At 41.3% G+C, this 27,522-nt stretch overlaps 1 protein-coding gene across 1 annotated transcript; it reads left to right on the top strand.

Annotated features, from left to right (window-relative positions):
• Positions 1-9,026: 9,026 nt before the first annotated feature.
• Positions 9,027-22,598, top strand: ccndbp1 (cyclin D-type binding-protein 1). The gene is made up of 12 exons (XM_041888792.2): positions 9,027-9,098; positions 10,080-10,205; positions 10,550-10,609; positions 10,766-10,845; positions 11,363-11,444; positions 14,175-14,271; positions 15,960-16,033; positions 19,197-19,273; positions 19,747-20,000; positions 20,907-20,967; positions 21,389-21,435; positions 21,847-22,598. The coding sequence occupies exons 2-12, from the start codon at positions 10,118-10,120 to the stop codon at positions 21,953-21,955; spliced, it is 1,029 nt and encodes a 342-aa protein (XP_041744726.2). The 5' UTR covers positions 9,027-9,098; positions 10,080-10,117; the 3' UTR covers positions 21,956-22,598.
• The last annotated feature ends 4,924 nt before the right edge of the window (positions 22,599-27,522 follow it).

Raw genomic sequence — 27,522 nt, 5'->3', positions numbered from 1 at the left:
GTTAGGAGAAGTCTGTCTTTTTATACTTTGGGGATGTTTTGGGGGAATGGATGGCCAAAGGTGGCCCTTCCTCAAAGTTATTTGCATGAACTTATAATACTTTATGTTCATCTCTTGGAAAACTCTTTGACAGTCATCAGTGAATCATTAATCCTAAGAAAATACGTAGTTGGGTGAGTTAATCATTCAACTGAGCATCTTGTTCTTTCAGTGATAGTTACGCAAAACCGTGCGTCTCGCAAGAGTTCAACTTTGACCCATATTGCGAGTGATTCAACAGTTTCGCTCGGAGCATCATTTGGTGTGCTGATCTTTGGCTGACTTGCTATTGGCACATTTTGGAGGCTCACCAAAGATTGACAATGATCTAAATGCTGACACTGCAAGACTATAAAGGAACGTGCCGATCCTTGAAGTCCTAACAATACTGCGTTTTTTGTCAAATAAATGTAACTTATAATTGTGGATAAATATAAAACATCTAATACAAATTGTTTTTCACATGCGCCGAATACAACAGGTGTAGACTTTACCGTGAAATGTACTTAGGAGCCCTTTCCCAACAATGCAGAGTTAAAAAGTAAGAAAAATTTGCTAAATAAAAAAGGAAATAGTAACACAATAAAATAACAATAACGAGACTATATACACGGAGTACCTGTACCGAGTCAATGTGTAGGGGTACGAGGTAGCCTAGTTGAGGTAATGTGTAGGCAACATGTAGGTAGAGGTAAAAGTGACCACACTTTCTTTGGGGTTCTAAATATAACCTTTTGGTTTTTGGAGATTAAAGAACCCTTAATAAAAAAGGTTCTACTGTATATATACCCCAGTGAAGGCAAATAACCTTGAGGGTTCTATCCCTACCCCAAAATGTAATGGGGATTTTAGAAATCAACAGCTAACAAAAGCTAACCCAGGCACATCAAACTCTGAAATGACAGCTAACATTCCCTTATAATTTGTTTTCCATAGACATTTACAGTGCCTTCAGAAAATATTCATTCGTCAAATTTCTGCCCTGCTAGAGCTGCCCTGGTCAACTGTAAGTGCTGTTATTGTGAAGTGGAAACGTCTAGGAGCAACAACGGCTCAGCCGCGAAGTGGTGAAGCGCGTAGCGCGTAAAAATCGTCTGTCCTCGGTTGCAACACTCCCTACCGAGTTCCAAACTGCCTCCGGAAGCAACGTCAGCACAAGAACTGTTCGTCGGGAGCTTAATGAAATGGGTTTCCATGGCCGAGCAGCCGCACACAAGCCTAAGATCACCATGCGCAATGCCAAGCGTCGGCTGGAGTGGTGTAAAGCTCATCGCCATTGGACTTTGGAGCAGTGGAAACGCGTTCTCTGGTGTGATGAATCACGCTTCACCATCTGGCAGTCCGACGGACGAATCTGGGTTTGGTGGATGCCAGGAGAACACTACCTGCCCGAATGCATAGTGCCAACTGTAAAGTTTGGTGGAGGAGGAATAATGGTCTGGGGCTGTTTTTCATGGTTCGGGATAGGCCCATTAGTTCCAGTGAAGGGAAATCTTAATGCTAAGGCACACAATTACATTCTTGACAATTCTGTGCTTCCAACTTTGTAGCAACAGTTTGGGGAAGGCCCTTTCCTGTTTCAGCATGACAATGCCCCTGTGCAAAAAGCGAGGTCCATATCGAAATGGTTTGTCGAGATCGGCGTGGAAGAACTTGACTGGCCTGCACAGAGCCCTGACCTCAACCCCGTTGAACACCTTTGGGATGAATTGGAACGCCGACTGTGAGCCAGGCCTAATCGCCCAACATCAGTGCCCAACCTCACTAATACTCTTGTGGATGAATGGAAGCAAATCCCTGCAGCAATGTTCCAACGTCTAGTGGAAAGTCTTCCCAGAGGAGTGGAGGCTGTTATAGCAGCAAAGTGGGGACCAACTCCATATTAATGCCCATGATTTTGGAATGAGATGTTTGACGAGCAGGTGTCTACATACTTTTGAAAAAGAAAAGGAGAGCTGCACACTCTAGGAGCTCAGATGCAATAATTTTATAACCTAGTAACTGACGTTTCGACAGACAAGCTGTCTTCATCAGGGTATAATGACAAACAGGGTATAATGTCACTAGTTTATATAGTTTCAAAGGACACACAGGTGTCTGTAATCATGGCCGGGTGTGGCTTGATATCATTGGTTAATTTACAGATATAAATAGAACATAAACAACAACAACAACAACAAAAAAAAAATATATATATATGTGTTCTATTTATATATGTAAATTAACCAATGTCTGCATAGCATGCTTATTTCTGCTCATTTTTTCTTCTTCTCTGGAACCAGTCAAGCAGGTAGTCCAGCGGCTAAGGCGTTGGACCTGTGGCTGAAAGGGGTACGGTTTGAATCCCGGGCCGGGCACTGGAAAAAACATTGGTGGAATTGATCTGAGGGCTGCTGGGTTCACATCCTCAAAATATTCCTCTACCCTTAGGCCCTTAACCCCACAGCATGCTCTCCATCCAGGGGCGTTGCATGCAGCTTTAACCTGTGCTCGTCTCAACTCTATGTTTGGGGGGTTGAGAACGGAGAAGAAGACACATTTCTGTTGTTCACTGTAAGTAAAGGACAAAGTATTGTATTGTCAGCCAGAGTTGACATGGGCCATCATTCAAACAAAGAGATTCCTCCCTGGCCACTAGTGCATGTTTCCAAACTATGTTTGCATATAATGACAGTACATTCAAAAAACGATGCTGGTATTAATTTGTCCATTGTTTAATTGTTTATTAAATTACACTGAACAAAAATATAAACGTAAAGTGTTGGTGTCAAGTTTCATGAGCTGAAATAAAACATTTTCCATACGCACAAAAAGCTTATTTCTCTCAAATGTTGTGCACACATTTGTTTACATCCCTGTTAGTGAGCATTTCTCCTTTCCCAAGATAATCCATCCACTTTACAGGTGTGGCATATCAAGAAGCTGATTAAACAGCATGATCACAACATGGGTGCACCTTGTGCTGGGGACAATAAAAGGCCACTCTAAAATGTGCAGTTTTGTCACACAATGCCACCGATAAATCAACTTTTGCAGGAATGTCCACCAGAGCTGTTGCCAGATAATGTAATACTCATTTCAGTCATGTGCATCAAGGATAATGCTGCTCCTTCCTGGAAGTGTTCATTTTATTAAACTTTTATTTATTTTGTTCTACCTTTATTTTGTACGATGGCCATGCCCTCCATGAGCCAAATCTGTGATGGCCCGATATCTAAATATTTTCAGGACACATAAATCTACATCTGCCAAATTTGGTGCTTTTATCACAAAACGAACAATTGTTCTAGAAATTTCATCTCAGCTGCTCCACTACATGTACATGTTCACATTAAATTGCCATGAACAGTTATCTGACTGTTTATATCAGATGAATAAACATAAAAAGCGACATACTTATTTCAAACTCACAATGCCGTGCAAACAAGAAAATAGGCTACGCTAAAAACAAGAAACCTCATTGTTATCAGTCGGAAAGGGACATTGCCTTACACATCCTTGTTACAATGTTACAGAAAGTACATAAACAGCTGACAAGTTAACCTCTACGGGATCGGTGTCCTGTATACGGTACGGTATTGCTAACGTGCGCTAATGTGATTAGCATGATTGTTGTAAGTAACAGCAAACTTTCCAGGACATAGACATGTCTTATGTGGGCAGAAAGCTTACATTCTTGTTCATCTAACTGCACTGTCAAATTTACTGTAGCTATTACAGTGAAAAAATACCATGCTATTGTTTGAGGAGAGTGCACAACAACAAAAAATGTATCACGGCAACTGGTTTGATACATTCACCTCTGAAGGTAAATAATGTACTTACATTCAGTAATCTTGCTCTGATTTGTCATCCTAAGGGTCCCAGAGATAAAATGTAGCATAGTTTTGTTTGATAAAATCCATTTTTATATTCAAATGTAGGAACTGGGTTCTACACTTTGAACCCCTGCTGTCTCTGGCTCCACACCCATCCCGCCCAGCCATCTAGATGTGTGAAAGTTAGTGTATAAGCTAATGATCCATCATGTATGACATTCCTGGGAGTGTGTAAACTTACATTTTGTATTACCATATCATTTTTGTATGTTCTCTATAGTTATGTACTTGAAAATGTATAAATTGACCAATTCGGCACATTTGGGCAGACTTGATACAAAATAGTCCAGTATTGCAATGCTTCACTGGATCAATCTGAAACTTTGCACACACACTGCTAAATTGCGCCTAAACTGCAATATGATATTGTGGCCTTTCTCTTGCATTTCAAAGATGATGGGGACAAAAAAATAGATAGAGAACGCATGTTTTTTTGTTTCTATTATATTTTACCAGATCTAATGTGTTATATTCTCCTACATTAATTTCACATTTCAACTCCAAAGTGTTTCCTTTCAAATGGTATCAAGAATATGCATATCCTTGCTTCAGGTCCTGAGCTACAGGCAGTTAGATTTGGGAATGTCATTTTAGGCAGAAATTGAAAAAAGGGTCAGATCCTTAAGAGGATAACCAGATGGGTTTCATGACTACCTTGCTCAACAACTACTGAGAAGTTATCTAATTCTTGCAAACAGTCAGCAAGTTTAGTGGTGGGGTGGCGGTTATGTATTGTTTGTGTGCTAGTTTTCTTCTTCTTTTTAGGTGTCAACATTTTTACTGTGGATTGTAACATGACCAAAAAGTACACTTTTTTGTTTAAAAGTAAGAGGGACCCATACACAACCACACTAGCAATACGCTGTACTGTGTAAATCAAGTAGGCTGTCACGCCCTGACTCTGGGGACTCTTATTTGTTGAGTCAGGGTGTGATTTTCTATGTTGTATTTTCTATGGTTATATTCTAGTATGTGTATTTCTATGTTGGCCGGTGTGGTTCCCAATCAGAGGCAGCTGTCGCTCATCCTTAGGCAGCCTATTGGCACTATTGAGTTGTGGGATCTTGTTCCGTGTTAGGTATGTTGTTTGTGTACCTTGGACTTGTTTTGTCATTGTGTTTAATAGTCAAATAAACATGTATGCAAATCACGCTGCGCCTTGGTCTGACCCATCTGTAAACGAGCGTGACATAGGCCTACAACATAACATATATCAAATAAACAAATTATCTCTTGACTGATTGATCCTCTCTTTACAAACCGATACTAAATTCACATTTTAAAAATCTAACTTTTTCTCTCAATTACCATCAACTTTGTCATTACAACAGGAACAAACATATTGCAGAGGAACGTCCAATAGTATTCAATGCAGTGCTTTTAGTTACTTGTTTATTACATAAAGTATATGTTATCCTTATCATCTCAGTAAATGATTTTCCTCCTAAAGTTTATGGTTGAAGAACGTTATGGACTCTGCAAAGTGAAGATATCCAGGAGGATAGGTATATGGGCTTGAATTTGAAGCGCAGCAGTAAACATGAACTGTCCTCTGAGTCTATTATCTCTTTGTTCCATAGTCTAAAAAACACCTTGAGGGTGTTTCGCTATTCAAACACGTTTCTTTGACGTGAGAGTTTGGGTTTGTGTAACCGTACAGAAGGGAGGTATTTAGCATGTACGTCACGGAAGTGCACCGCAAACAGGCCCTTTGATAGAAGGCCGGAGTCAAAGTGCCTAGTGTCAACGATGACATAGGTCTGGCCTTTGCAACTCACAAATCCATCGCCTCTGGTTATCCCAAGTTCACTCTTAGTCTCGGCCATAGCATTGTGGACACTAAAAGCCTGGGAAACGAATAATATTACTTCTCTATATTTACAAATACAGAAGGGAGACATACTTGATAGTGTTGTATTGTGATGATTAATGGTGTGGAAAGTGAATGATGAAGGTTGATAGTGTGCAGCGTGTGAACAGTACATGCAAGCCATTACGATAGCATGAATATAATATTCAACTATTTTCAAATAGCCTAAGTGATTTCAATTGTCAAAAGTAAAACTCTCTCTTTTTACTACATCATTGTATGTTTAATTGCCCATGATGCCTGATAAAAGTCAAATAAAAAGTAAAAAGGTCTTCATGAGGCTTCAGGTACAACTCCTGAAAGACACAACCACAGATAGAACAATGAGCAAGATGTTTCACCAGATGTATACATCTGAAGCATCATGTTGGCATTTCCACTCACCACCAAATATGGTGATGAGAGAAATCCCACTGGCCGGCAGTGGGAGAAGATGGAGCGAGATGGATTTTGGCTGACATTCTGCACATTTTTTCATAGATGAAAATGTTGATCTCAATACAGTTTCCTGTTCCCCAAACTAGAATCTGTTACGAACAGAGTTTCTAAAAATGGTGTTGTTTAGAAGGAGTCAGTGGTGTAAAGTACTTAAGTAAGATACTTTTAAGTACTACTTAAGTCGTTTTTTGTGGGGTATCTTACTTTACTTTACTATTTATATTTTTGACTACTTTTACTTCCCTACATTCCTAAAGAAAATAATGTATTTTTTACTCCATACACTTTCCCTGACACCCAAAAGTAGTCATTACATTTTGAATGCTTAGCAGGACAGAAAAGGGATCCAATTCACGCACTTATCATGAGAACATCCCTGGCCTTCTGTACTGCCTCTGATCTGATGGACTCACTAAACACACATGCTTCGTTTATAAATGTCTGAGTGTTGGCGTGTGCCCCTGGCTATCCGTAAATTTAAAAAAACTAGAAAATGGTGCTGTCTGATTTGCTTAATATAAGGAATTTGATACTTAAAGTAAAGATTCACCAATATTGAATGTTATTGTTTTTGTGCATCTCTGAGAAATGTTATATCGATTCCCTGGGTCAATTCCTGTGTCGATTTTAGCATGTAAATCTTGGTGAGGCAAAAAAAAAAAAAAAAGGGATGCATGCCAGCAAAGCCAATACACAACACAACACTAAACAATACATTAATTGCACTATAACGGTGACAAACGGTGCCCACAAACTGTTAGGGCCTACATAAAGCTGTCCCAACAGCAGAGTCCCAACACCTTACCACCGCTACACCTGGCTATCAGCGGAGCCTGGTCTGGCAGCGAAACAGTTCATTAAGCCTCATTTACTGCCTTTAAAAAAAAACATAGCTGATATGGCTGACTTGCTTAAACAAATGTGGTTTCTACTGACAATTGAGATGTACAAACTATGGCATAAGGGGACGACAAGTGGATAAGAGGCAATCCGTAATTTTGATTAAGACAATGAGCGAGCTACGACGGACGTAGTCAATATAACTATTTGTTCAGCACTTTTGAAATGTACAGTGACAGAATTCAGAACATTGGCCATTCTTACAGTGTTCTCCCTGTACAGCAAGTCAGAACCATATGATAAATAAAGGGGGCATATAAGCAGACAATGAAAGCTCTTACAATATTCAATGATTACATTTCTCTAAAACAGGCTATAGGCTACATGTGCACCACCAAGTCAAAACAGTAGGTGAAAATAGACCAAATTAGGGTGAGGCACATGGGCTACTAACAGCTTACTACACAACATACACTTAGTATTACTTTCTTAGCTACAGTATACATATCTCCCTGGCATATTACATTATTTATGCAGCAGCATACAAGACATTTTTGGACTCACGTTGTTGTGCTGTGCTCACTTGAACAGGAAGGTGACGCGGCGGTCCTTCGTGGGCAAATGTTGTCATCAAAGAAAGAGGCTGGATTTACAATTCCGAGTTGATGACAGTTGTCTTGAACTCACTGGAAGTCAAGTTTTCGCAGTTCCGAGTTAACAGTTGTTTTGAGCGCGGCACATATCATGCTTCATTGACAGCATGGCCAATGTTGAATGTTTATCATTTTAAACTTGGAAAAGAGCCCTTTTAATCCCAGATTTGGGACACAGACACTCCACTGAATAGCAGGCTAGTGATTGCTTTGCAATGCTTGCAGTTAGCCACTGTCACCGATTCCTTCTAAACCACTCATTGTTGAATTTGCGATTTCCAACTTGTTTATGTACAATGGCCGATGAGCACCGATATGTTTTATCTATAATTTCTCTTCATTATTTCTCTTCATATGACAAGGATTAAACAGGATTTGCCAGTAGATTGTCGACTTGATTCATGATGATGACTGCTAGCTAAGATTTTGAAAGTAAGATGTTGACATGATCAGTCCAATCAAAGCTACTGTACATATAACATGATTTGACGTCATTTTATCTGTGGCCAATGACCTTGAGACTTCTTGGAAGGGCACTTCTAATGTAACTCTATGGCAGGACCCAAAGGGCTAGAATTGTTTATGTCTACCCTTACTAAGGACATAGACTTGGTGGTGAAGTAGTGTCCCAATGAGTAACAGAACACTGAGCCAATGCTCCTATTTTCTGCTAGCTTGCCCCACCACCACAGAAAGCACTGAGCTAGGCTGAAACACATTTACATTACATTTTAGTCATTTAGCAGACACTCTTATCCAGAGCGACTTACAGTTAGTGCATACATTATTTTATCGAACCCACAACCCTGGCGTTGCAAACGCCATGCTCTACCAACTGAGCTACATCCCCTGCCGGCCAAATCCCTCCCCTACCCTGGACGAATTGTGCGCGCCGCCCCATGGGTCTCCCGGTCGCCAGGATCTCTAGTGGCACAGCTAGCACTGCGATGCAGTGCCTTAGACCACTGCGCCACTCGGGAGACTTAAACACCTGCATTTTGTAGCTGCCTTACTCAAGAAAACAAAAAAGAGACCATGTTTGTATGCAGCTTTATTTACTCAATTATAAATATATTTTTTACATTGTTTGCAAACTGATATGTGACACGTATTAATGCCAAAATAACATTTTTGCCAAAAATGTGGGGCTCAAAACCTGCCATGAATGACGGGTCGCCACTGGTCAATTCATGTTTTCATGTGCATCTGAGATATTGATGTTCAAGCAGGCAGAAATTCGGCCGGTATGACGTAGCATTACACTGGACGTTAATAGGAATACGACTCCTATTTGTCTGCCTCTTCAGTCCAGAGTGCATTGCATGGTGCCGTTACTAATGCCAGACTCCACTCTATGAGGCACATCGATCAGCACTGCAGGTTGAACATGGTGATATTGTAGACTCCTAAATTGATAGTGCCGTTTGTTTAGGCGATTTTACAGCTAACTAGCTACTTCACATGCTGTTATTGACTTTGGTATTATTGTGTATAGCTACGTTTGCTAGCTAGCTAGCAAGCCAGACCATAGAGAGAGCATTGCATTGTGGATTTTGTAGTCGATTTGAGCTGCAACAGATCTCCACAACGATTTGCACATGTTCAAATCAAATCAAAATATATTTGCCACATGCGGCGAATACAACAGGTGTAGACCTTACAGTGAAATGCTTCTTACAAGCCCTCAACCAGCAATGCAGTTTTAAGAAAATTAAGTGTTAAGTAAAAAAAATTGAGTAAAAAATACTTAAGTATATTTAACACCAAATACTTTTAGACTTTTACTGGGTGACTTTCACTTTTACTTGAGTCATTTTCTATTAAGGTATCTTTTACTTTTACTCAAGAATGACAATTGGGTACTTTTTTCCACCACTGGAAGGAGTGCAAGGGCGAATTTAGTTATTGCACAGACCCGCTTCAGAGAGTAGGCGTTGTCCAAACGAAAGATCAAAATACATGCTAGAACCCGCCAATAGGATCTCGCTAGCAAGTGCCTCCTTGCTTGTTCTGCCCACCATGATTAATTTGCTCCAATTGGAAACGAGAAGGCCATGGTCTCTCTTGGGTTAGTTATAAACATCTTTGACACAACTGTTAATTTGAATGACGTTTTGTTATCTGGTTCATCAGAATGTTTATTGGAGCACCACCATGTGTTTTTGAATTGACAGAACTTCAGAGAAATTAGGCAAATCTGAATTAATTTGTAGGCCTACTGTTAGTGAAATAAACTAATCTGATTGCAGTAACATGAGACTGCCCCAAGGTGGCGTCAGAAACCGAGCTATGATGGTGTGCACTTATTTTCTTCCGACTGCCATGACAAAAATGGTCCAACTAATAATTGTTCCACAATAGCATGAAGTTGTGCGTTCCGCGCGTGTGTACATGGTGCCATGAGTGCTGATAATTCTTGTGCGGACGTATCAGTCCCTTTACGAAATGTCCTGAACTCGGTCCAGTGTGTTCGAGACCGAGTAAAAGGTAACTATGTGAATGTTGTTACCAGCTTTTTGTATTGATACGTTTACCATTTAGATAGCTTGCTTCAATCCAGAGCCATGTAATAGCTGTTGTTAGCTAGCAATATGGTGGTAGCTAGGAGCCTAGCTAGCTAACGTTAGCGGTCAGCAACATTGTTTTGATGCAGATAGTTGACATGGCGTGCCTTCTGAGGGAGCTTAATAAGTGTAGGGTGTTGTGTTTTAGCATCTCAAGTCTTCCTAGCTAGCTCATGATAGCTAAAGCTACAATTAATTATCTATGTAGATAGCTAATTAGCATATTCAGAAATTGTTGTAACGTTATTTGTTTATATTTGTCTTCAGATGGGGAGTCCAACGAGTCCAGTGGGATGTTCAACCTGTCAAACTTTTGGGATACGCTGAGTTGAGTTTTGCTTTCTTTAACACATATTTAACACACAGCAGGATGTGTGACTCCATTGCGCTGACATTTCCTTAAGTATTTCCTTTGGTCTTCTTTCTAAGGCTTCAGTGATAAATAAAAAAAGCAGTGAATAACGCTAACCCTCCAATCCCCAGCTCAAGCAGTGAAAGCAGCCTCACAGGAAGCCACTAAACTCAGCCTTGCCTTCTCTAAGCCTCCCCTGCCAACACAAGAGGTAAAACTGAGTTTACAAATGTTTAGCTAGAAAATATGGTTCACCTCAGTGACTGTTACTCAAGGGTACAACAATTGTCATCATCCCTCATAGACACTGTGTGGTAGATGATATAAATCCATATGCTTGGTAGAATTAGGCTCATCCATAATTATTGGGCCAAAATATTGACTCAAACTACTGGGAAGCTGCCACCAGCGATGGGGGGAATGCAGACAGACACTGCAGACAGACACTGCAGTCAGGCACTGCAGTCAGGCATGGAAGACCACGACAGGCAGTCTCCCAATCGTGGTGGTCCATGCCTCAAACTGTAGATTAAAACACGTCAAACAAATCCCAAAGCTGAAAGTCTGCAACATTAACCAATCCCCCTCAACCCTTCTTACACTTTGCTGCTGTATTCCCCATCATCTCTAAAACATGGGATTGAAGTTCAACTTTAATTGAGTTATAACCATAATGCTAGTAAACATTTTGTCATTAGTAAATGTTTACACTTCTTCCGCCTCATCAGGATGGTGAGAAGCTTGCTGAATCCATCCAGAAGAGCGTATTGGCACTATCCACTGTCTATTACTGGTTGCCCAAAAGCCATGGTAAGCTACAGTAAATGCAGAAAGTGTCTGCATGTAGGACTGATATTGGAGGGATATATAGATATTGGAGGGCTATATAGGCCTAGTTGTTGGAATTATTACCCTGATCAATAAGGAAATACTCAGATTGCTTGAAGTCAACATAATATGCAGTGTGGTGGCTGAAGATGACAGAATCATGTCTGTTCTACGAAATAAATTCCCAAATGTATTCTCCAATATTTTATTTTCTCTATTACGCTGTGTGCACTGAACTGACATGCATGATTGTTGCTGACACTCTGATGTTCAGATGAAGGGAATTAAATAGTCTATAACGCACACCACCGCGGCCCTCAACTCAAACAGTGTTGTGTAGCCTACTGTAGCTGCTGGCAAAGTAATTCAAACCCTATACTTTATCACTCAGGATGGAACTTTCCAGTGGTACTATTTTTGTAATGTATTAAAACAAAAACAGCCAACCCCATAATAGAATAGTTTACCTTTTTACCTAGTCGGCTTGTGTGTTCTATGCAAGATAAATATTCAGTTTGAGGCGCATTCAAGTTGCGAGAGCCATAGGGAGGGAAACATGTATTCTGACAAGCAGTCAATGCACAACAATTCGTAATGCAATCGCAGGAAACAGGGTTTTGAAAGCAGCTTTTGCCTTTGTTAAAAAAGAGGGATCCAAGCATTCCATTGCTACCACGTTTTTTTCCCCTACTCCTACAATTGCGTGTGGCATCAAAAAAAAAACGATGTTACAAGCATGGATTGGGCACAGCTGCGCAACAGAGCTCTTAATAAAGGGGCAGTGGCATCTTACAAGGGCAATGAAATGATTTATATATACAGTGGGGAGAACAAGTATTTGATACACTGCCGATTTTGCAGATTTTCCTACTTACAAAGCATGTAGAGGTCTGTAATTTGTATCATAGGTACACTTCAACTGTGAGAGACGGAATCTAAAACAAAAATCCAGAAAATCACATTGTATGATTTTTAAGTAATTCATTTGCATTTTATTGCATGACATAAGTATTTGATACATCAGAAAAGCAGTACTTAATATTTGGTACAGAAACCTTTGTTTGCAATTACAGAGATCATACGTTTCCTGTAGGTCTTGACCAGGTTTGCACACACTGCAGCAGGGATTTTGGCCCACTCCTCCATACAGACCTTCTCCAGATCCTTCAGGTTTCGGGGCTGTCGCTGGGCAATACGGACTTTCAGCTCCCTCCAAAGATTTTCTATTGGGTTCAGGTCTGGAGACTGGCTAGGCCACTCCAGGACCTTGAGATGCTTCTTACGGAGCCACTCCTTAGTTGCCCTGGCTGAGTGTTTCGGGTCGTTGTCATGCTGGAAGACCCAGCCACGACCCATCTTCAATGCTCTTACTGAGGGAAGGAGGTTGTTGGCCAAGATCTCGCGATACATGGCCCCATCCATCCTCCCCTCAATACGGTGCAGTTGTCCTGTCCCCTTTGCAGAAAAGCATCCCCAAAGAATGATGTTTCCACCTCTATGCTTCAAGGTTGGGATGGTGTTCTTGGGGTTGTACTCATCCTTCTTCTTCCTCCAAACACGGTGAGTGGAGTTTAGACCAAAAAGCTCTATTTTTGTCTCATCAGACCACATGACCTTCTCCCATTCCTCCTCTGGATCATCCAGATGGTCATTGGCAAACTTCAGACGTGCCTGGAAATGCTCTGGCTTGAGCAGGGGGACCTTGCGTGCGCTGCAGGATTTTAATCCATGACGGCGTAGTGTGTTACTAATGGTTTTCTTTGAGACTGTGGTCCCAGCTCTCTTCAGGTCATTGACCAGGTCCTGCCGTGTAGTTCTGGGCTGATCCCTCACCTTCCTCATGATCATTGATGCCCCACAAGGTGAGATTTTGCATGGAGCCCCAGACCGAGGGTGATTGACCGTCATCTTGAACTTCTTCCATTTTCTAATAATTGCGCCAACAGTTGTTGCCTTCTCACCAAGCTGCTTGCCTATTGTCCTGTAGCCCATCCCAGCCTTGTGCAGGTCTACAATTTTATCCCTGATGTCCTTACACAGCTCTCTGGTCTTGGCCATTGTGGAGAGGTTGGAGTCTGTTTGATTGAGTGTGTGGACAGGTGTCTTTTATACAGGTAACGAGTTCAAACAGGTGCAGTTAATACAGGTAATGAGTGGAGAACAGGAGGGCTTCTTAAAGAAAAACTAACAGGTCTGTGAGAGCCGGAATTCTTACTGGTTGGTAGGTGATCAAATACTTATGTCATGCAATAAAATGCAAATTAATTACTTAAAAATCATACAATGTGATTTTCTAGATTTTTGTTTTAGATTCCGTCTCTCACAGTTGAAGTGTACCTATGATAAAAATTACAGACCTCTACATGCTTTGTAAGTAGGAAACACTGCAGATTTTGCAGGTTATCAAATACTTGTTCTCCCCACTGTATATATATAAAAAAAAAAAATCTTAGTGAATAATAATAATCAGGATGTTGTGTAGCTGATAGTGCTTATTGCTAGTGACACATCTGATAATATAGACGTGGTCCAATATGTTAAAATGTTAACATAATGTTTACCAATATGTAATTGGGCTCATTTCTGGAGTTGCAAGTTCTATTTTAGATCTGAGATCGACTTAACTTTCAGTCAGGTTTTGTTGTTGTTGCTACCCATGAATAACTCTACGGAAGATAGTTGTCTTTCACTTCTCTCCTACTCCTTGTGTAGGTATCACATTGAGGAGACTGGTGAGAGATGCCACAGCTGAGGTGCTAGATGGCATTGTGCAACTGGTGGACGTCATCCTCAGTTCCCCACTACAGAGGTAGCACTGCCCACAGCTTTGAAACAGGCCACTTTGATATGCATTACAATGTTAAGGCTAGTTATTAGTTAGAATTCCAACTAAAACGTCTTCACATAGCTATTTACTGTGCAGGATTTGTTATTGCCTACATTTGGAATGCAGGAGTTTGGAATTGAACAGAGTCATTTAGGGGGGGAACGACGTCAAATCATGACGTCCATGATCTTCAGGTCGGAAAGTCGGAGCTCTAGAAAGATCCCAGAGTTTCCGACTTGGAATTCCGAGTTGGATGACCGTTCAAAAGATTTTTCCCAGTCGGATCTAGTTTTTTTCAGAGTTCCCAGTTGTGTTGAATGCACTGAAGTCGGAAGTCAGATATTTCTGAGTTCCCATTTGTTTTGAACAAGGCATTAGTATCCGTGGAGGGAGGGATAGAGCAGCAGAGGGTTTGCTGCTCACAGTCCCTGCTCTCTCCTTCCTTTCCTCCGGTGAAACTGACCAGAGAGAGGGGACACAGTCGTCCACCTGATGGCAAAACTCGAGTCGCTCTGCATCTGCCTCATGCACAAATTCATGTTGTTCCTATGACCAGAGAAAGTGAAATATTCCTCGAGCTTCTGAATCAAGTGTGCCTACCACCAACAGTGCAACACAACACAAAAATACAAATTTTGCGCAAGCCTTTATCATTGGCTTTTCTATATAAATGTTTGGTGATCGACTAGGAATGCCTTGAAGATCGACCAGTCGATCACGATTGACCGGTTGGTGACCACTGATGTAGACAGTACAACATTAGGAAAAGTGGCCAATTTTGTTTTTTGGGTGAACTTCGCCTTTAGCATGTCAACTATACCAGTAACCAGGTTTCCATCCAAACATTTAATGTGGCCGGGCTGATGGAAAAAGGAAATGTCGGTACAACTTCATAAATGCCGAAAGACAATTTGTTTGTTCGACATGGTGGGATCTTTTTGTGTCAGTAAAATTAATTATGTGAGAAATGGTGGTGGAAACACCATTTATGTGCAAATACTGATCATATCGAAGTAAACTTGGAGTCACGCGATGATATGTTGTGTGGTCCTCCCACTACGACTCGGGAAAGCATGTGGTTTATTAGGCAACAGATTAAATAAGTTATGAACTTCACAGGGTGGTGAAAGTGCACAGCGACGAGCTTGATGCTCCTTTCCAATACATATCAAGGGTCCTGTTCTGGTGACATGATCATCGATGCTTGGCTGCCATTTGACAAATAGAAATCTCGCTCTTAATAGCATCATCATGTATGCTAGCCTACCTGCACTGTATCTGTTGGCTAGAGCGCACGTGCAAAGACTCGAGTGGGCACATTTGCTATATAACGCAACAGTTTATGTGACAAAACCATCGGTAGAGTTGAAAATGCGATTGAAACCCATCTTAACTTGTATTTTTTTATTCGGTACATGGGAATTTAACCGTAAAGTTATTTGTATGTGCACTACGTCATCACGCACAGCCTTTAATCCGCACAAGTCAATTTCATGGAAACATCTCTGGTGGGAAAATGTGCGTATTGTTTTAATGCATATACTAGAATTTTCGCATGAAAATCTGTCGCCAATTGGATGGAAACCTAGCTAGTGTCTGTTGGACATAGTAGAATTATACCGTTTTAATGAAGGACCTACAATACTTACTAAAGCTTTTTTATTATTTAGTTTATCACAGGAACAGCTCCAATCTACGGGTGGGGTATGGTCAGCGTGTGACCAGTTTGCACACTTACCAAGAGGTGAGTAAACTTTACAGAATCCATCTAGTTCAGCATGGTGTAACATACTGAACGTTGCAGATAGAAACGCCATGAATAGAGCTGGCATGATTGCTTACTGTACATGTCAGATAGACACGACTTCACACAACATATTTCTATCTGAACGTTCCACAACGGTTTGCCCTGCTGAACGCAGCCCTGAGCCTCCATGTCCAGAAAGGTATACTACGAAGCAAGCTAGATCTACTCATGGTTTTTAAAGCTAGCCAGCTTCAGTTAGCTTCCATTCCAGCTCAGGCTTCATACGTACTATGACAGTGGATATTGCTCGTCTGCCTGCTGCTAACTCTAGCAGGCTTGTAACTGCGTGTGCATGTCACACCTGGCTAGTCAAACGCCAAACTCTTCAGTAAGACGATGCTGAAACATCAATCACAAAGTCTTGCAAATTCAGCAGGCTATCGTGTGAAATTTACTTTTAGAAGTGCCGTCTTTATTTTATTACTTTGGTGTGGTTATCAATGCACGAGCAGCTTTCTTCTCCACTTAATAATTTTATTAAATCATACAAATGTTTTACTGTGTGTGAAGTTTCCAATGCGTTTGTCATTACTAAATGTGTAATGTGGTAGGTATTTTAACATTACTATTTTTTAACACACAAAAACACATTTGATTAATACATATTTAATCAGTCTTCCTCAAATCAAGTGGATGATGACGCAATCTTTGCGAGAGGGAGGGAATCTGATTTCATTGGTCCTCATCTTGCGCCTCAGACACTTCATTCAGGATAAATGTAGTTAGCCCTGAGTTAGCCTGCCCCGGAGTAGGTTAGATCTGAAGGATTCGTTACCATAGAAATGTACCTGGATAAAAGGTGAGCCTTTTTCGTGGTACCGGTTATCCCAAGTTGAACTCAGAGTTGACTAAAGGTACCTCGCTAACTCCTCAACTTACATTCGTAGTATAGGGCTCTGTTAAATCCTTAATTGTAAGAATAACAAAGCGGCCACCTTGCTTCTGTTTTAATAAAAAGCTGAGGGATGGGCGTGGAGAAATTGAACACCTCTCCATAGACAGAGCTATGGAAGGAAGGACTGACCATCCGTGATATCAAAATTATAGTTGTAACCATGTTTTGAGGCTATACAGTGTTTGTTTACATTTACGTTGTTTACAAACATTGGAGTCAAACAAGCTTATATTTTGGGTTCTGATTGGGTACGACAGTTGATCAAAGCTCATGAGGCATTTATAAGTATTCGTTGCTGTGAAAAAGTATTTGCCCCCTTTCAAATTTTCTCTACTTTTGCATGTTTTTGATACTGAATGTTATCAGATCTTCAACCAAAACCTAATATTAGATTAAGGGAACAAATAACACAACAATTACATACAGTGGGGAAAAAAAGTATTTAGTCAGCCACCAATTGTGCAAGTTCTCCCACTTAAAAAGATGAGAGAGGCCTGTAATTTTCATCATAGGTACACGTCAACTATGACAGACAAATTGTCTGTAGGAAAACCTCCTTCCATCAGCAAGGGCATTGAAGATGAAACGTGGCTGGGTCTTTCAGCATGACAATGATCCCAAACACACCGCCCGGGCAACGAAGGAGTGGCTTCGTAAGAAGCATTAAGGTCCTGGAGTGGCCTAGCCAGTCTCCAGATCTCAACCCCATAGAAAATCTTTGGAGGGAGTTGAAAGTCCGTGTTGCCCAGCGACAGCCCCAAAACATCACTGCTCTAGAGGAGATCTGCATGGAGGAATGGGCCAAAATACCAGCAACAGTGTGTGAAAACCTTGTGAAGACTTACAGAAAACGTTTGACCTGTGTCATTGCCAACAAAGGGTATATAACAAAGTATTGAGAAACTTTTGTTATTGACCAAATACTTATTTTCCACCATAATTTGCAAATAAATTCATTAAAAATCCTACAATGTGATTTTCTGGAGAGAAAAAAAATCTCATTTTGTCTGTCATAGTTGACGTGTACCTATGATGAAAATTACAGGCCTCTCTCATCTTTTTAAGTGGGAGAACTTGCACAATTGGTGGCTGACTAAATACTTTTATTCCCCCACTGTACTTATTTCATTTATTTCATAAACAAAGTTATGTAACACCCAATGCCCCTGTGTGAAAAAGTAATTGCCCCCTTACACTCTAACTGGTTGTGCCACCTTTAGCTGCAATGACTCCAACCGAATGCTTCCTGTAGTTGTTGATCAGTCACTCACGTCGCTGTGGAGGAATTTTGGCCCACTCTTCCATGCAGAACTGCTTTAACTCTGTGACATTTGTGGGTTTTCAAGCTTCTCGTTTCAAGTCCTGCACAACATCTCAATTGGGATTAGGTCTGGATTTTGACTAGGCCATTCCAAAACTTCAAATGTGTTGCTTTTTAGCCATTTTCATGTAGACTTGATTGTGTGTTTTGGATCATTGTCTTGCTGCATGATCCAGCTGCGCTTCAGCTTCAGCTCACAGACGGATGGTCTGACATTCTCCTGTAGAATTCTCTGATACAGAGCAGAATTCATGGTTCCTTCTATTAACGCAAGTCGTCCAGGTCCTGAGGCAGCAAAGCATCCCCAAACCATCACACCACCACCACCATGCTTGACCTTTGGTATAAGGTTCTTACTGTGGAATGCAGTGTTTGGTATTAGGAAGGCATAATGGGACCCATGTCGTCCAAAAAGTTATACTTTTGACTCATCTGTCCATTCTTCCAAGAGTCTTGATGATCATCCAGGTGCTTTTTGTCAAACTTGAGTCCACTTTTTGGGCGAGATGGGTCCTATTATGTCTGGCGAAAACCAAACACTTCATAATACTAGTCTAGAACATATGTTTCTGACCAAAAGATAAGCTGTGTAAGAAAAGGATGATACATTTTGATTGGCACCCAAGTAATCAAGTGTTTTATGTACAAGAAAAACTATGCCAAAGCAATCATCACCAACTGTGTACATTCCCATGTTAGTACAGTATTTTGGTGTAAAAACCATCTATAGTATATCATGTCTGGCCCAGAGCCATAAATATACATGGTTAGGCATGCAACTGCTGATGTAGAAAGGGCTGTATAAATCAATCTGATTGATTGATTGGTTTTCGGAACATATGGCCATAAGAGCATGTCTGTGCCTGTCGTGTTTGTCCATGCAGATAACCGGGCAGCAGTGCTGGGGGTCTTGGAGTCCTATATCGGGGTGGTAAAGGATGCCATAGAGGAGATGGAACAGGTGCCCTTTTACTCTTTCACCGACGATTGCATCATTTCACTTCTCACCACATTTTCTTCAGGAAAATAATCCTTTTTCAAGTTGTTGTAGCTAACTTGATAGAAATGGCTGTACACGTTTTCCATGAATACATTAGCATTTTCACTGAGCTGAAAATGTAATGTCACCTTACGTTGCCATGTCGTCTCGAATGTCTCCGTGTGTCCTTTTTGTATCCTACACTTGTCCTCTCATGTTCGCTTGGCTGTGTCCCAATAATATCGCATTTTTCCCCCCCTGAAGTGTACACTCGTTCACTACACCGCATTGGATTTGTGGACGCAGGAGGGAGTTTCCACCATATATGTCTTATACCAGTCATTTCCTTTTAAATCAGTGAAAGGAAGTGAACAAGTGTACACTTTGGGAGGAAGGAACAATAATTGGGACGTAGCACTAGTTTGTATCCTCAAATCCCCTCTCTCCCCCCCTAGGCGCAGGCTGAGAGCCAGGACCCATTCAGTGACGTGCTGGATGACGAGGACCTGGACGCGCGGGGCAACCAGGACACGTACTGGTCCGAGGAGGACCGCCAGCTCATTGCGCCCTGCCAGGGCCTGATGAAAGCATCCGCCGCCTGCCTGAGGAAGCTGTTGTCCGCCGTCAAGGCCAATGGCAACGTAAGCATGCCGGAGTGTGTGGCGCAGCTGGACGACCTGGCCGACATCGCCAAGGAGGTCAGCCCCAGGTAAAAGAGGATGGTTGATTCCAAATCCACTCCTAGCTCTTTCCTCGCCTATGCATTTAAAGGGATGGATAAGTTAAGGCAGTTAAGCATACACAAGTGCTTATTAGGGTGTAGGGGCTAGGCTAGGGGGTTGATTTGGTCTTGGGCAGAGGACATTGAAGGTGTCATCAAAACAGCCCTTTGATCCTTTGGTGTGTTACTAAGGGTGTTTCTCTCAGCTAGTAAAAGCTATTCCATTGGTGTGACAGGACAAAATAGTGTACAGTGCAATTTCTAGCTTGTAACTTCACACCTAGTATACATTGACACGCCATAAAAGCACTCACTGAAAAATACTTTATAGAATATTTCACTTTGACAACAATTCTAGTCTAATGCACTACTCAGAAGTTCCGTAGATGATAATATGAAAACGTTTCATGGGCACTCTCCCCCTAGCCTATTTGATTCACCCTTATCATATGAATCATCCATTAGAGAATGGTTGAATTACTCTCACCACAAAGAGTTATGTTTGTATGTCGCCTGCTCTTAACCTTATTAAAACCGTGACACACACACACTTATGCAGGCAGGATATATTGTGCAGGGGTGGGGCGGCGGTAACTTTCCCAAAATTCCATGGTTTTCCAGAAATCCCGGTTGGGATTTAGTAAACCAATTAGTAAACAGAATGATACAACTACACTGAATGCCAGCTCCACTCATGTAATGACCGAGGAGAATAGTTTGTTCTCATGCATGTGCTTCAGTAGCCAAAGTATATAGTGTCCACACCAGACCCTTACCTTGGGGACGAGGTCACAGTATATGATAGATCTAGTAATCTTTGCAATACACTTAAATCAGGAACCAACACTTGTTTATAGGGTTGACCTCTGACTGACTCTCTCTGTGTGCTTCCAGTGTTGATGACCTGGCGCTCAGTCTCTACCCACCCATGGATTACTCAGGAGTGGATCAAAACGTAAGGCGCTTGGATCATTTGTGTCATAGACAGTGTGTATAATTAAGTGATTGTATGTCACTCATGACGAAAGGCGTGCTGTTTAATTGGACGTGGGGGCTCCAAATTAATGACAATATTTAAATGTGTCCTTTGTTACTGCTATTAGGTGTTCCTTATTGAAAGGCTTTGTTGAAGTAGTTGAACCACAATAGGAGAGGAGACAGACAGCTTGGTATGTTGGATACATACTGCATGCTGCTGAAGTATGTTTGGGATGGCTTGTATTGTTAAAGCAACATTTTACTTTTATGATGTTTCTTCCTACTGGGCGTGCTTCCTTTGGTACATGCCCCATAGAAATAGAATGTAGATGACATTTCTATGACATGCCTTACTAGTCACTTAGGAATGACACACCCTCTCTCTGTCTTCATTCCAGGCATGTAAACTGACCTTGGTGCTAAAGAAAGTGTTGGATATCATCAGGTGTGTACAGAAGGGCTGGTTTACCAACCTGTTAGGTTTTCTTTCACCTGTTGGCTACTGAATCATCCACTTGGCAGAACTGGCTTCTGTCAGACAGTACAGTGGCAACGGAGGAGCAACAGTCTACCGAGAGCCGCTAGTTTCTGTTGCGTCATGGTTGTAGGAAGGAAGCCAGCCATTACACCTTCATGAGAGAAATAATGACTTAAGTTGCTCCTTACATCACCGCTCACTTAAACTCTTTCCGTGTCTCAATATTATTAGTTTCCTCCTTTTTGTTTTTCTTCAAGGGGACCAGTCTGAGAGGATTTGATAGGTGGATGAATGAGGGAATAAAGAAAAGGATAGCTTTTTAGTGTACTGTACTGTGACACAGCCCTCTCACTCGCTCTCGTCCTCCTTCCTCCTCAGGGCGAGTCACGTGTGTTTAGAAGCAGACCTGAACTGGGTGCAGTTTCTGGACGGGGCCCTGGATCACAACCTACAGAAGATCAAAGCTCTGATTCAAGGCTCCAGCTAGACGATGAGGGGAGGGTGTGCGTGAGGCGAATGGAGACAAGGGTGTGCGTGTTTATGGAGAAAGGAAAGGTGTGCGCATGTGTGAAGAGGACTGGGGGCCTGAGCTCAATGGACTGGGACTTTGTTGAATGTTACAGAAGTGTGTGTACTCCCCCCTTGTGTACACACTCTCTATACATCATTTAGACAGCAGACATATTACCAACTTTACTGCAAGCCAAACATTTGCAAAACATAAAAATCTTGCTTCATGAGTGTATAAATATTTATAGATGGATTTTGGCTTTACGACTCATAAAGCCAGACGCTTTGCAGAGGCATAAGCCTGTTTGGAAAGCTTTCTCTAATCAACAGGCTTGAATTTACAAAGAACAATAACAAGAAGATGCCGTTTGAATATACCTCTGTTTTCATAGCATTTCTACACTGTCAAACTATAGTATTATACATTGAGGGAAAGCGATTTCTGTTTACTTCTGCTGCCCACTTTTTAATCATTTGAATTTTTGCAGAATATTGTTCAACAATTTGACTATCAACAGTAATGAAGACCATGCTATAAAATTTGATTTTTTTATTAAATCTCAATGACCGGCACTATGTAAATACAAAATAAAAGTAACTCGCCTTGCACTCAAACATGAGCAGGATTACATTTCTTCTTCAGAAGTGGTCGTTATTCTTCACGAGGGCTTTACGATCTCTGCCTGTAGACACCGGTAAAGGGTTTGACGTCCACATTGCAGCTTGCCTTAATATCCCTGAATTGGCCAGTCTAATTTCAACACTAGCTTCTTTGGAGTGAAGGGCACCTGCACACGTTCCCGATGCCCTGGTTTTATATGAGCATATTATACCTCAAAACATTTTTAGACCTCTAAACTACAAACACACACAAGGTGTGTAAAATATTACAGATGAGAAAACTCAAAGCTTTAACCACATGACCAACCCATGGATGAATGCATGTCCTTTTTAGTTTAGCCAAGAGCTCAATAATCTCTCATGGACAGATGACATAAAAGGTATTGTAAAGTCTGTCAAAAGATTGGGATATGACAACTAATGAGCAACTGTAGTTCCGGTGCTTTGGTTTTCCGTCACTGGTTATTTGGACATATAAGGATTGGGTAAAGGTAGTGCTGAAAGTGGGGGAAGGGATTTCAAGCAGAAAGTTTTTGGAAGAGGGGCGTTTGCTGACCGTTTCTGTTTAGAGGGTTGGAGACTTCGCTAGTCTCGTTAGTATCTCTTCTCATACATCTCCCGCCAGAACCGAATCAAGCATCTGAGGCAATTACGTGAGATTTTAGTTCTGGGTTTCCAAGATTAAGAGCTAAATAGTTGGGTGAATTCCACATGGATATTTAGGTTTTATGACAAACTGAAACCTAGTTCGTAAAGACCGCAGAGAAATGTCACATCCCACTGGGCACAAACTGGTTAAATCAACGTCGTGTCAACGTATTGTGACGTAGAAGCTATATGGAAAATACATTGGATCAACGTAAAATGTTTTGAGGGTAAGAATTTCAACCACGTGATTGTCATGGTAACCAATTTTCTACTTATTTTTTTACAAGGTTTCTCTATGTTGAATTTGCACCTTTTGAAACAACGTCAGACCTTCAACGTAATATCCACTTTAAGAAAAAAACTATAGGGTGGGCAGCACCTCCTACTGGAGAGTTGATATCTACAGCTATCCCTTCGGTCTCCTATCCAGGGATTTAACTAAACCCAGCACTGTTTAGCTTTGATATTGTCACTGACTATTACCAATGTGCCATTGTGAGAATTATTTGAGAAATCTCCACTTAATAGATTCACTGTTGCTATCGAAGTCATTCCAAAGGGTAGGTTCAACAGAGCAAGTGAAATGTAACCATACTTTATCAATCATATATCATTAATGATGCTATTTAGTCCTATATAGCATTTGGGTTATCAACAGATTTTTTAAATTCAACCCAGGTTTAAACTAAAAATAGACAATACATATAGGCCTAGGGTTTCAAGCTTTGGTTGATTTCAAATGGAATCTGATTTCAAATGGAATTCAGACCTCCATCTCAACCAAAAATCTTGAAAGAACCGGATTAAGCTAGGGGCTCAGATGGAACTATCCAAGCGCTCCATTGCTCCACGTCCTATCCAACCACTCAGCTAAAAACCGCTCCTCACTCACAGGAAAAAAAGCTGCCTCTCCATTCATTAAAATCACAATTTAATCAACACCCATCTATTTTTGTGACTACCTGGACCCTACCATTTGGTTTTTAAATATTAAAACCAAAACATATGATTTAGAATAACAATTATTTTAATAAACAGCATGACCACGTGTAGCTCAGTTGGTAGAGCATGGCGCTTGCAACGCCAGGGTTGTGGGTTCGTTTCCCACGGGGGGCCAGTATGAAAATGTATGCACTCACTAACTGTAAGTCGCTCTGGGTAAGAGCGTCTGCTAAATGACTAAAATGTAAATGTAAAGAGTGACTGTAAGAAGCGCTCATCATTTCGAATAGGCTACATGTCGTATTAAACACCATATAAACACAGGTCAGGAGCCAGACAGGTAGCCTAAGAAGGAACGAAAATGAATTATTTAGGCTATATTATTTCAAGCCTACAGCCTCCAAATAAATGAATTGTGAAGCATTTGCGAATGCGACACTAGGCTGGCAGGGACATTAAGCGCTCAGCATTCAAATAACATTTTGTTGTATTAAATCATTATAATCTATAATTTGCACATATAGGCTGTGACTTATTTAGAATTAAATACAGATTAAATGAAAAATGCCTTATTAGGCTCATGCCATGGTGCCTGGAGAGCAGGCCAGCAGTGGAGAATACCCTCTCCGTGCTTGCTGAGCCACTGGGGATGCTAAACACCCTTTGGGCCGCTCTTGCCAGGCTGGGCAGGGATGCAGAGTTGTTTTAGTTTTTTTCTATAGGTAGGCCTAAAGTTTTTTTTAGGCAAAATAACCCTATCAAAACTGAAAGCTTCTTGAAATAGGTAATATGCCAGGCCTATTGGGCCAAACTCATTGATGGCCTATTGTATAGATAATAGAATAAAAATGAACAAAACTTTTAAGAGATCAGATTTTTAGTTTATAAATACTTTGCTACAATGACACACTTAGCTAGCTACCCACCTCATTCCTTTCTGTTAGCATGTGCACATATTAAGTACACCATCATGCTTTCGGTATACGTATCTTTTCAGATTCCACAATGATTATTTAGTTGTGGACACTACATCACCCCACTCCTTCTCTTGGTCCTCCTCATCTTTGTAAGTCACCTTGATTTTGTACCTGTGTGTTTGATCAGTTTCTTTATGAAAATATTTAGCGAACTCCATGACAGTAGCTAAAGCAAGGGGCTATAGCAGCACACACGTAGACTACAAATGCATGCTGGGCCGGGCATACCCTGAGCTTCTAAAGTAAGCACTCTTTGTAGTGAAATTGGAGCGGGGGAGAAGGCCAACGCTCCAGGCTTTTGGGAAACTCGCTCCACACTCAAATTGGGCACGCTCAGCTCCAGCTCGACTCCGCTCTGGTGTGCATAGAGCCAGTGCAAAACAATTAAGATAAATAATAAACGTGGTCAATGTAAATTGTCTGGGTAGCCATTTGATTAACTGTTCAGCAGTCATGGCTTCGGGGTAGAAGCTGTTCAGGTGCCTTTTGGTCCCAGACTTGGCACTCCAGTACCGCTTGCCATGCAGTAGCAGAGAGAACAGTCTATGACTTGGATGGCTGGAGCCTTCCTCTGACACCGCCTGGTATAGACGTCCTGGATGGCAGGGAGTTGGGCCCCACTACCTTCTGTAGCGCCTTGCGGTCGGATGTCGAGCTGTTGCCATACCATGCGGTGATGCAGCCAGTCAAGATGATCTCAGGCACGCATATCTGAGGGGCCACTGTGTTGAGAGTCAGCATGGCGGATGTTTTGTTGCCTACCCTCACCACCTGGGGGCGGCCCATCAGGAAGTCCAGGATCCAGTTGCAGATGGAGGTGTTCAGTTCCCAGGGTCCTTAGCTTAGTGATGAGCTTGGAGGGCACTATGGTGTTGAACGCTGAGCTGTAGTCAATGAACAGCATTCTCACGCAAGTGTTCCTTTTGTCCAGGTAGGAAAAGGCAATGTGGAGTGCAATAGAGATTGTGTCATCTGTGGATCTGTTGGGGCAGTATGTGAATTGGGTTTGGTCCAGGGTTTCTTGGATGATGATGTTGATGTGAGCCATGACTTTCAAAGCATTTCATGGCTACAGATGTGAGTACCGTCTGGCTGGGTCTTCCAGCATGACAACGACCCGAAACACACAGCCAGGGCAACTAAGGAATGGCTCCGTAAGAAGCATCTCAAGGTCCTGGAGTGGCCTAGCCAGTCTCCAGACCTGAACCCAATAGAAAATCTTTGGAGGGAGCTGAAAGTCCGTATTGCCCAGCAACAGCCCCGAAACCTGAAGGATCTGGAGAAGGTCTGTATGGAGGAGTGGGCCAAAATCCCTGCTGCAGTGTGTGCAAACCTGGTCAAGACCTACAGGAAACGTATGATCTCTGTAATTGCAAACAAAGGTTTCTGTACCAAATATTAAGTTCTGCTTTTCTGATGTATCAGATACTTATGTCATGCAATAAAATGCAAATTAATTACTTAAATCATACAATGTGATTTTCTGGATTTTTGTTTTAGATTCCGTCTCACACAGTTGAAGTGTACCTATGATAAAAATTACAGACCTCTACATGCTTTGTAAGTAGGAAAACCTGCAAACTCGGCAGTGTATCAAATATTTGTTCTCCCCACTGTAGGATTTCTATTTGCCATATATATTTCAACTGTAATGTGATGTCTTACAAAAGTTCTGAAACTTTCTATTCTCATTGTTTCTACAGATTGTGAATTGAAAATAAACATTTTTGCTAATAGTATTATTATGTTATTGATCGATTGACTATGACTTTTCAGATCACCCAGTAGTGCTATCTGCAGGGTAACTTCAGGTAAATATTACAATCCTTTAGCCATTCCTGGACCTGTGTCTAAAAACAAGCTACAAATGGACAGTACCAAAACAAATGATCTAATGATTCTGTCTCTTCGCAGCAAAATCTGCAGATCTGGGAAGATTGTATCCCCCATATAAATAACATTCTATTGGTAGCAAGAATTTTATATAATAATTTAAAGATTCTAAGTTTTGAATCCGGTGTCGTTTTGCGTATCAGTTCATAAACACTATGCCATGGGATCGGTACGTCAAAAATCTCTGAAACTGATATACCTTTTTATTTATCACAGTTTTCCTTAACCAATTATGTTCTTTAATGCAAGGCCGACAGACAAGTTCCTTACTTTCTCCTCCTTCCACTTTCCTCTTACATTTTTGCGGTAAGGCTGCAATTATTTGGTTGTAATTTTGGGTAGAGCAGACATTTCCATATGTTTTTGTTAGCTGCATGTGCGACATAACTCCACCAGTCCTACCGATGATATAATTTACAAAGATTATACCTTTTTTAAACATTTTGTCAAAAAAAATAAGTTT

Source organism: Coregonus clupeaformis, chromosome 10, assembly GCF_020615455.1.
Source record: "Coregonus clupeaformis isolate EN_2021a chromosome 10, ASM2061545v1, whole genome shotgun sequence".
In the NCBI taxonomy this organism is placed as follows: domain Eukaryota; kingdom Metazoa; phylum Chordata; class Actinopteri; order Salmoniformes; family Salmonidae; genus Coregonus; species Coregonus clupeaformis.
This window is presented reverse-complemented; position numbering and strand designations above follow the sequence as displayed.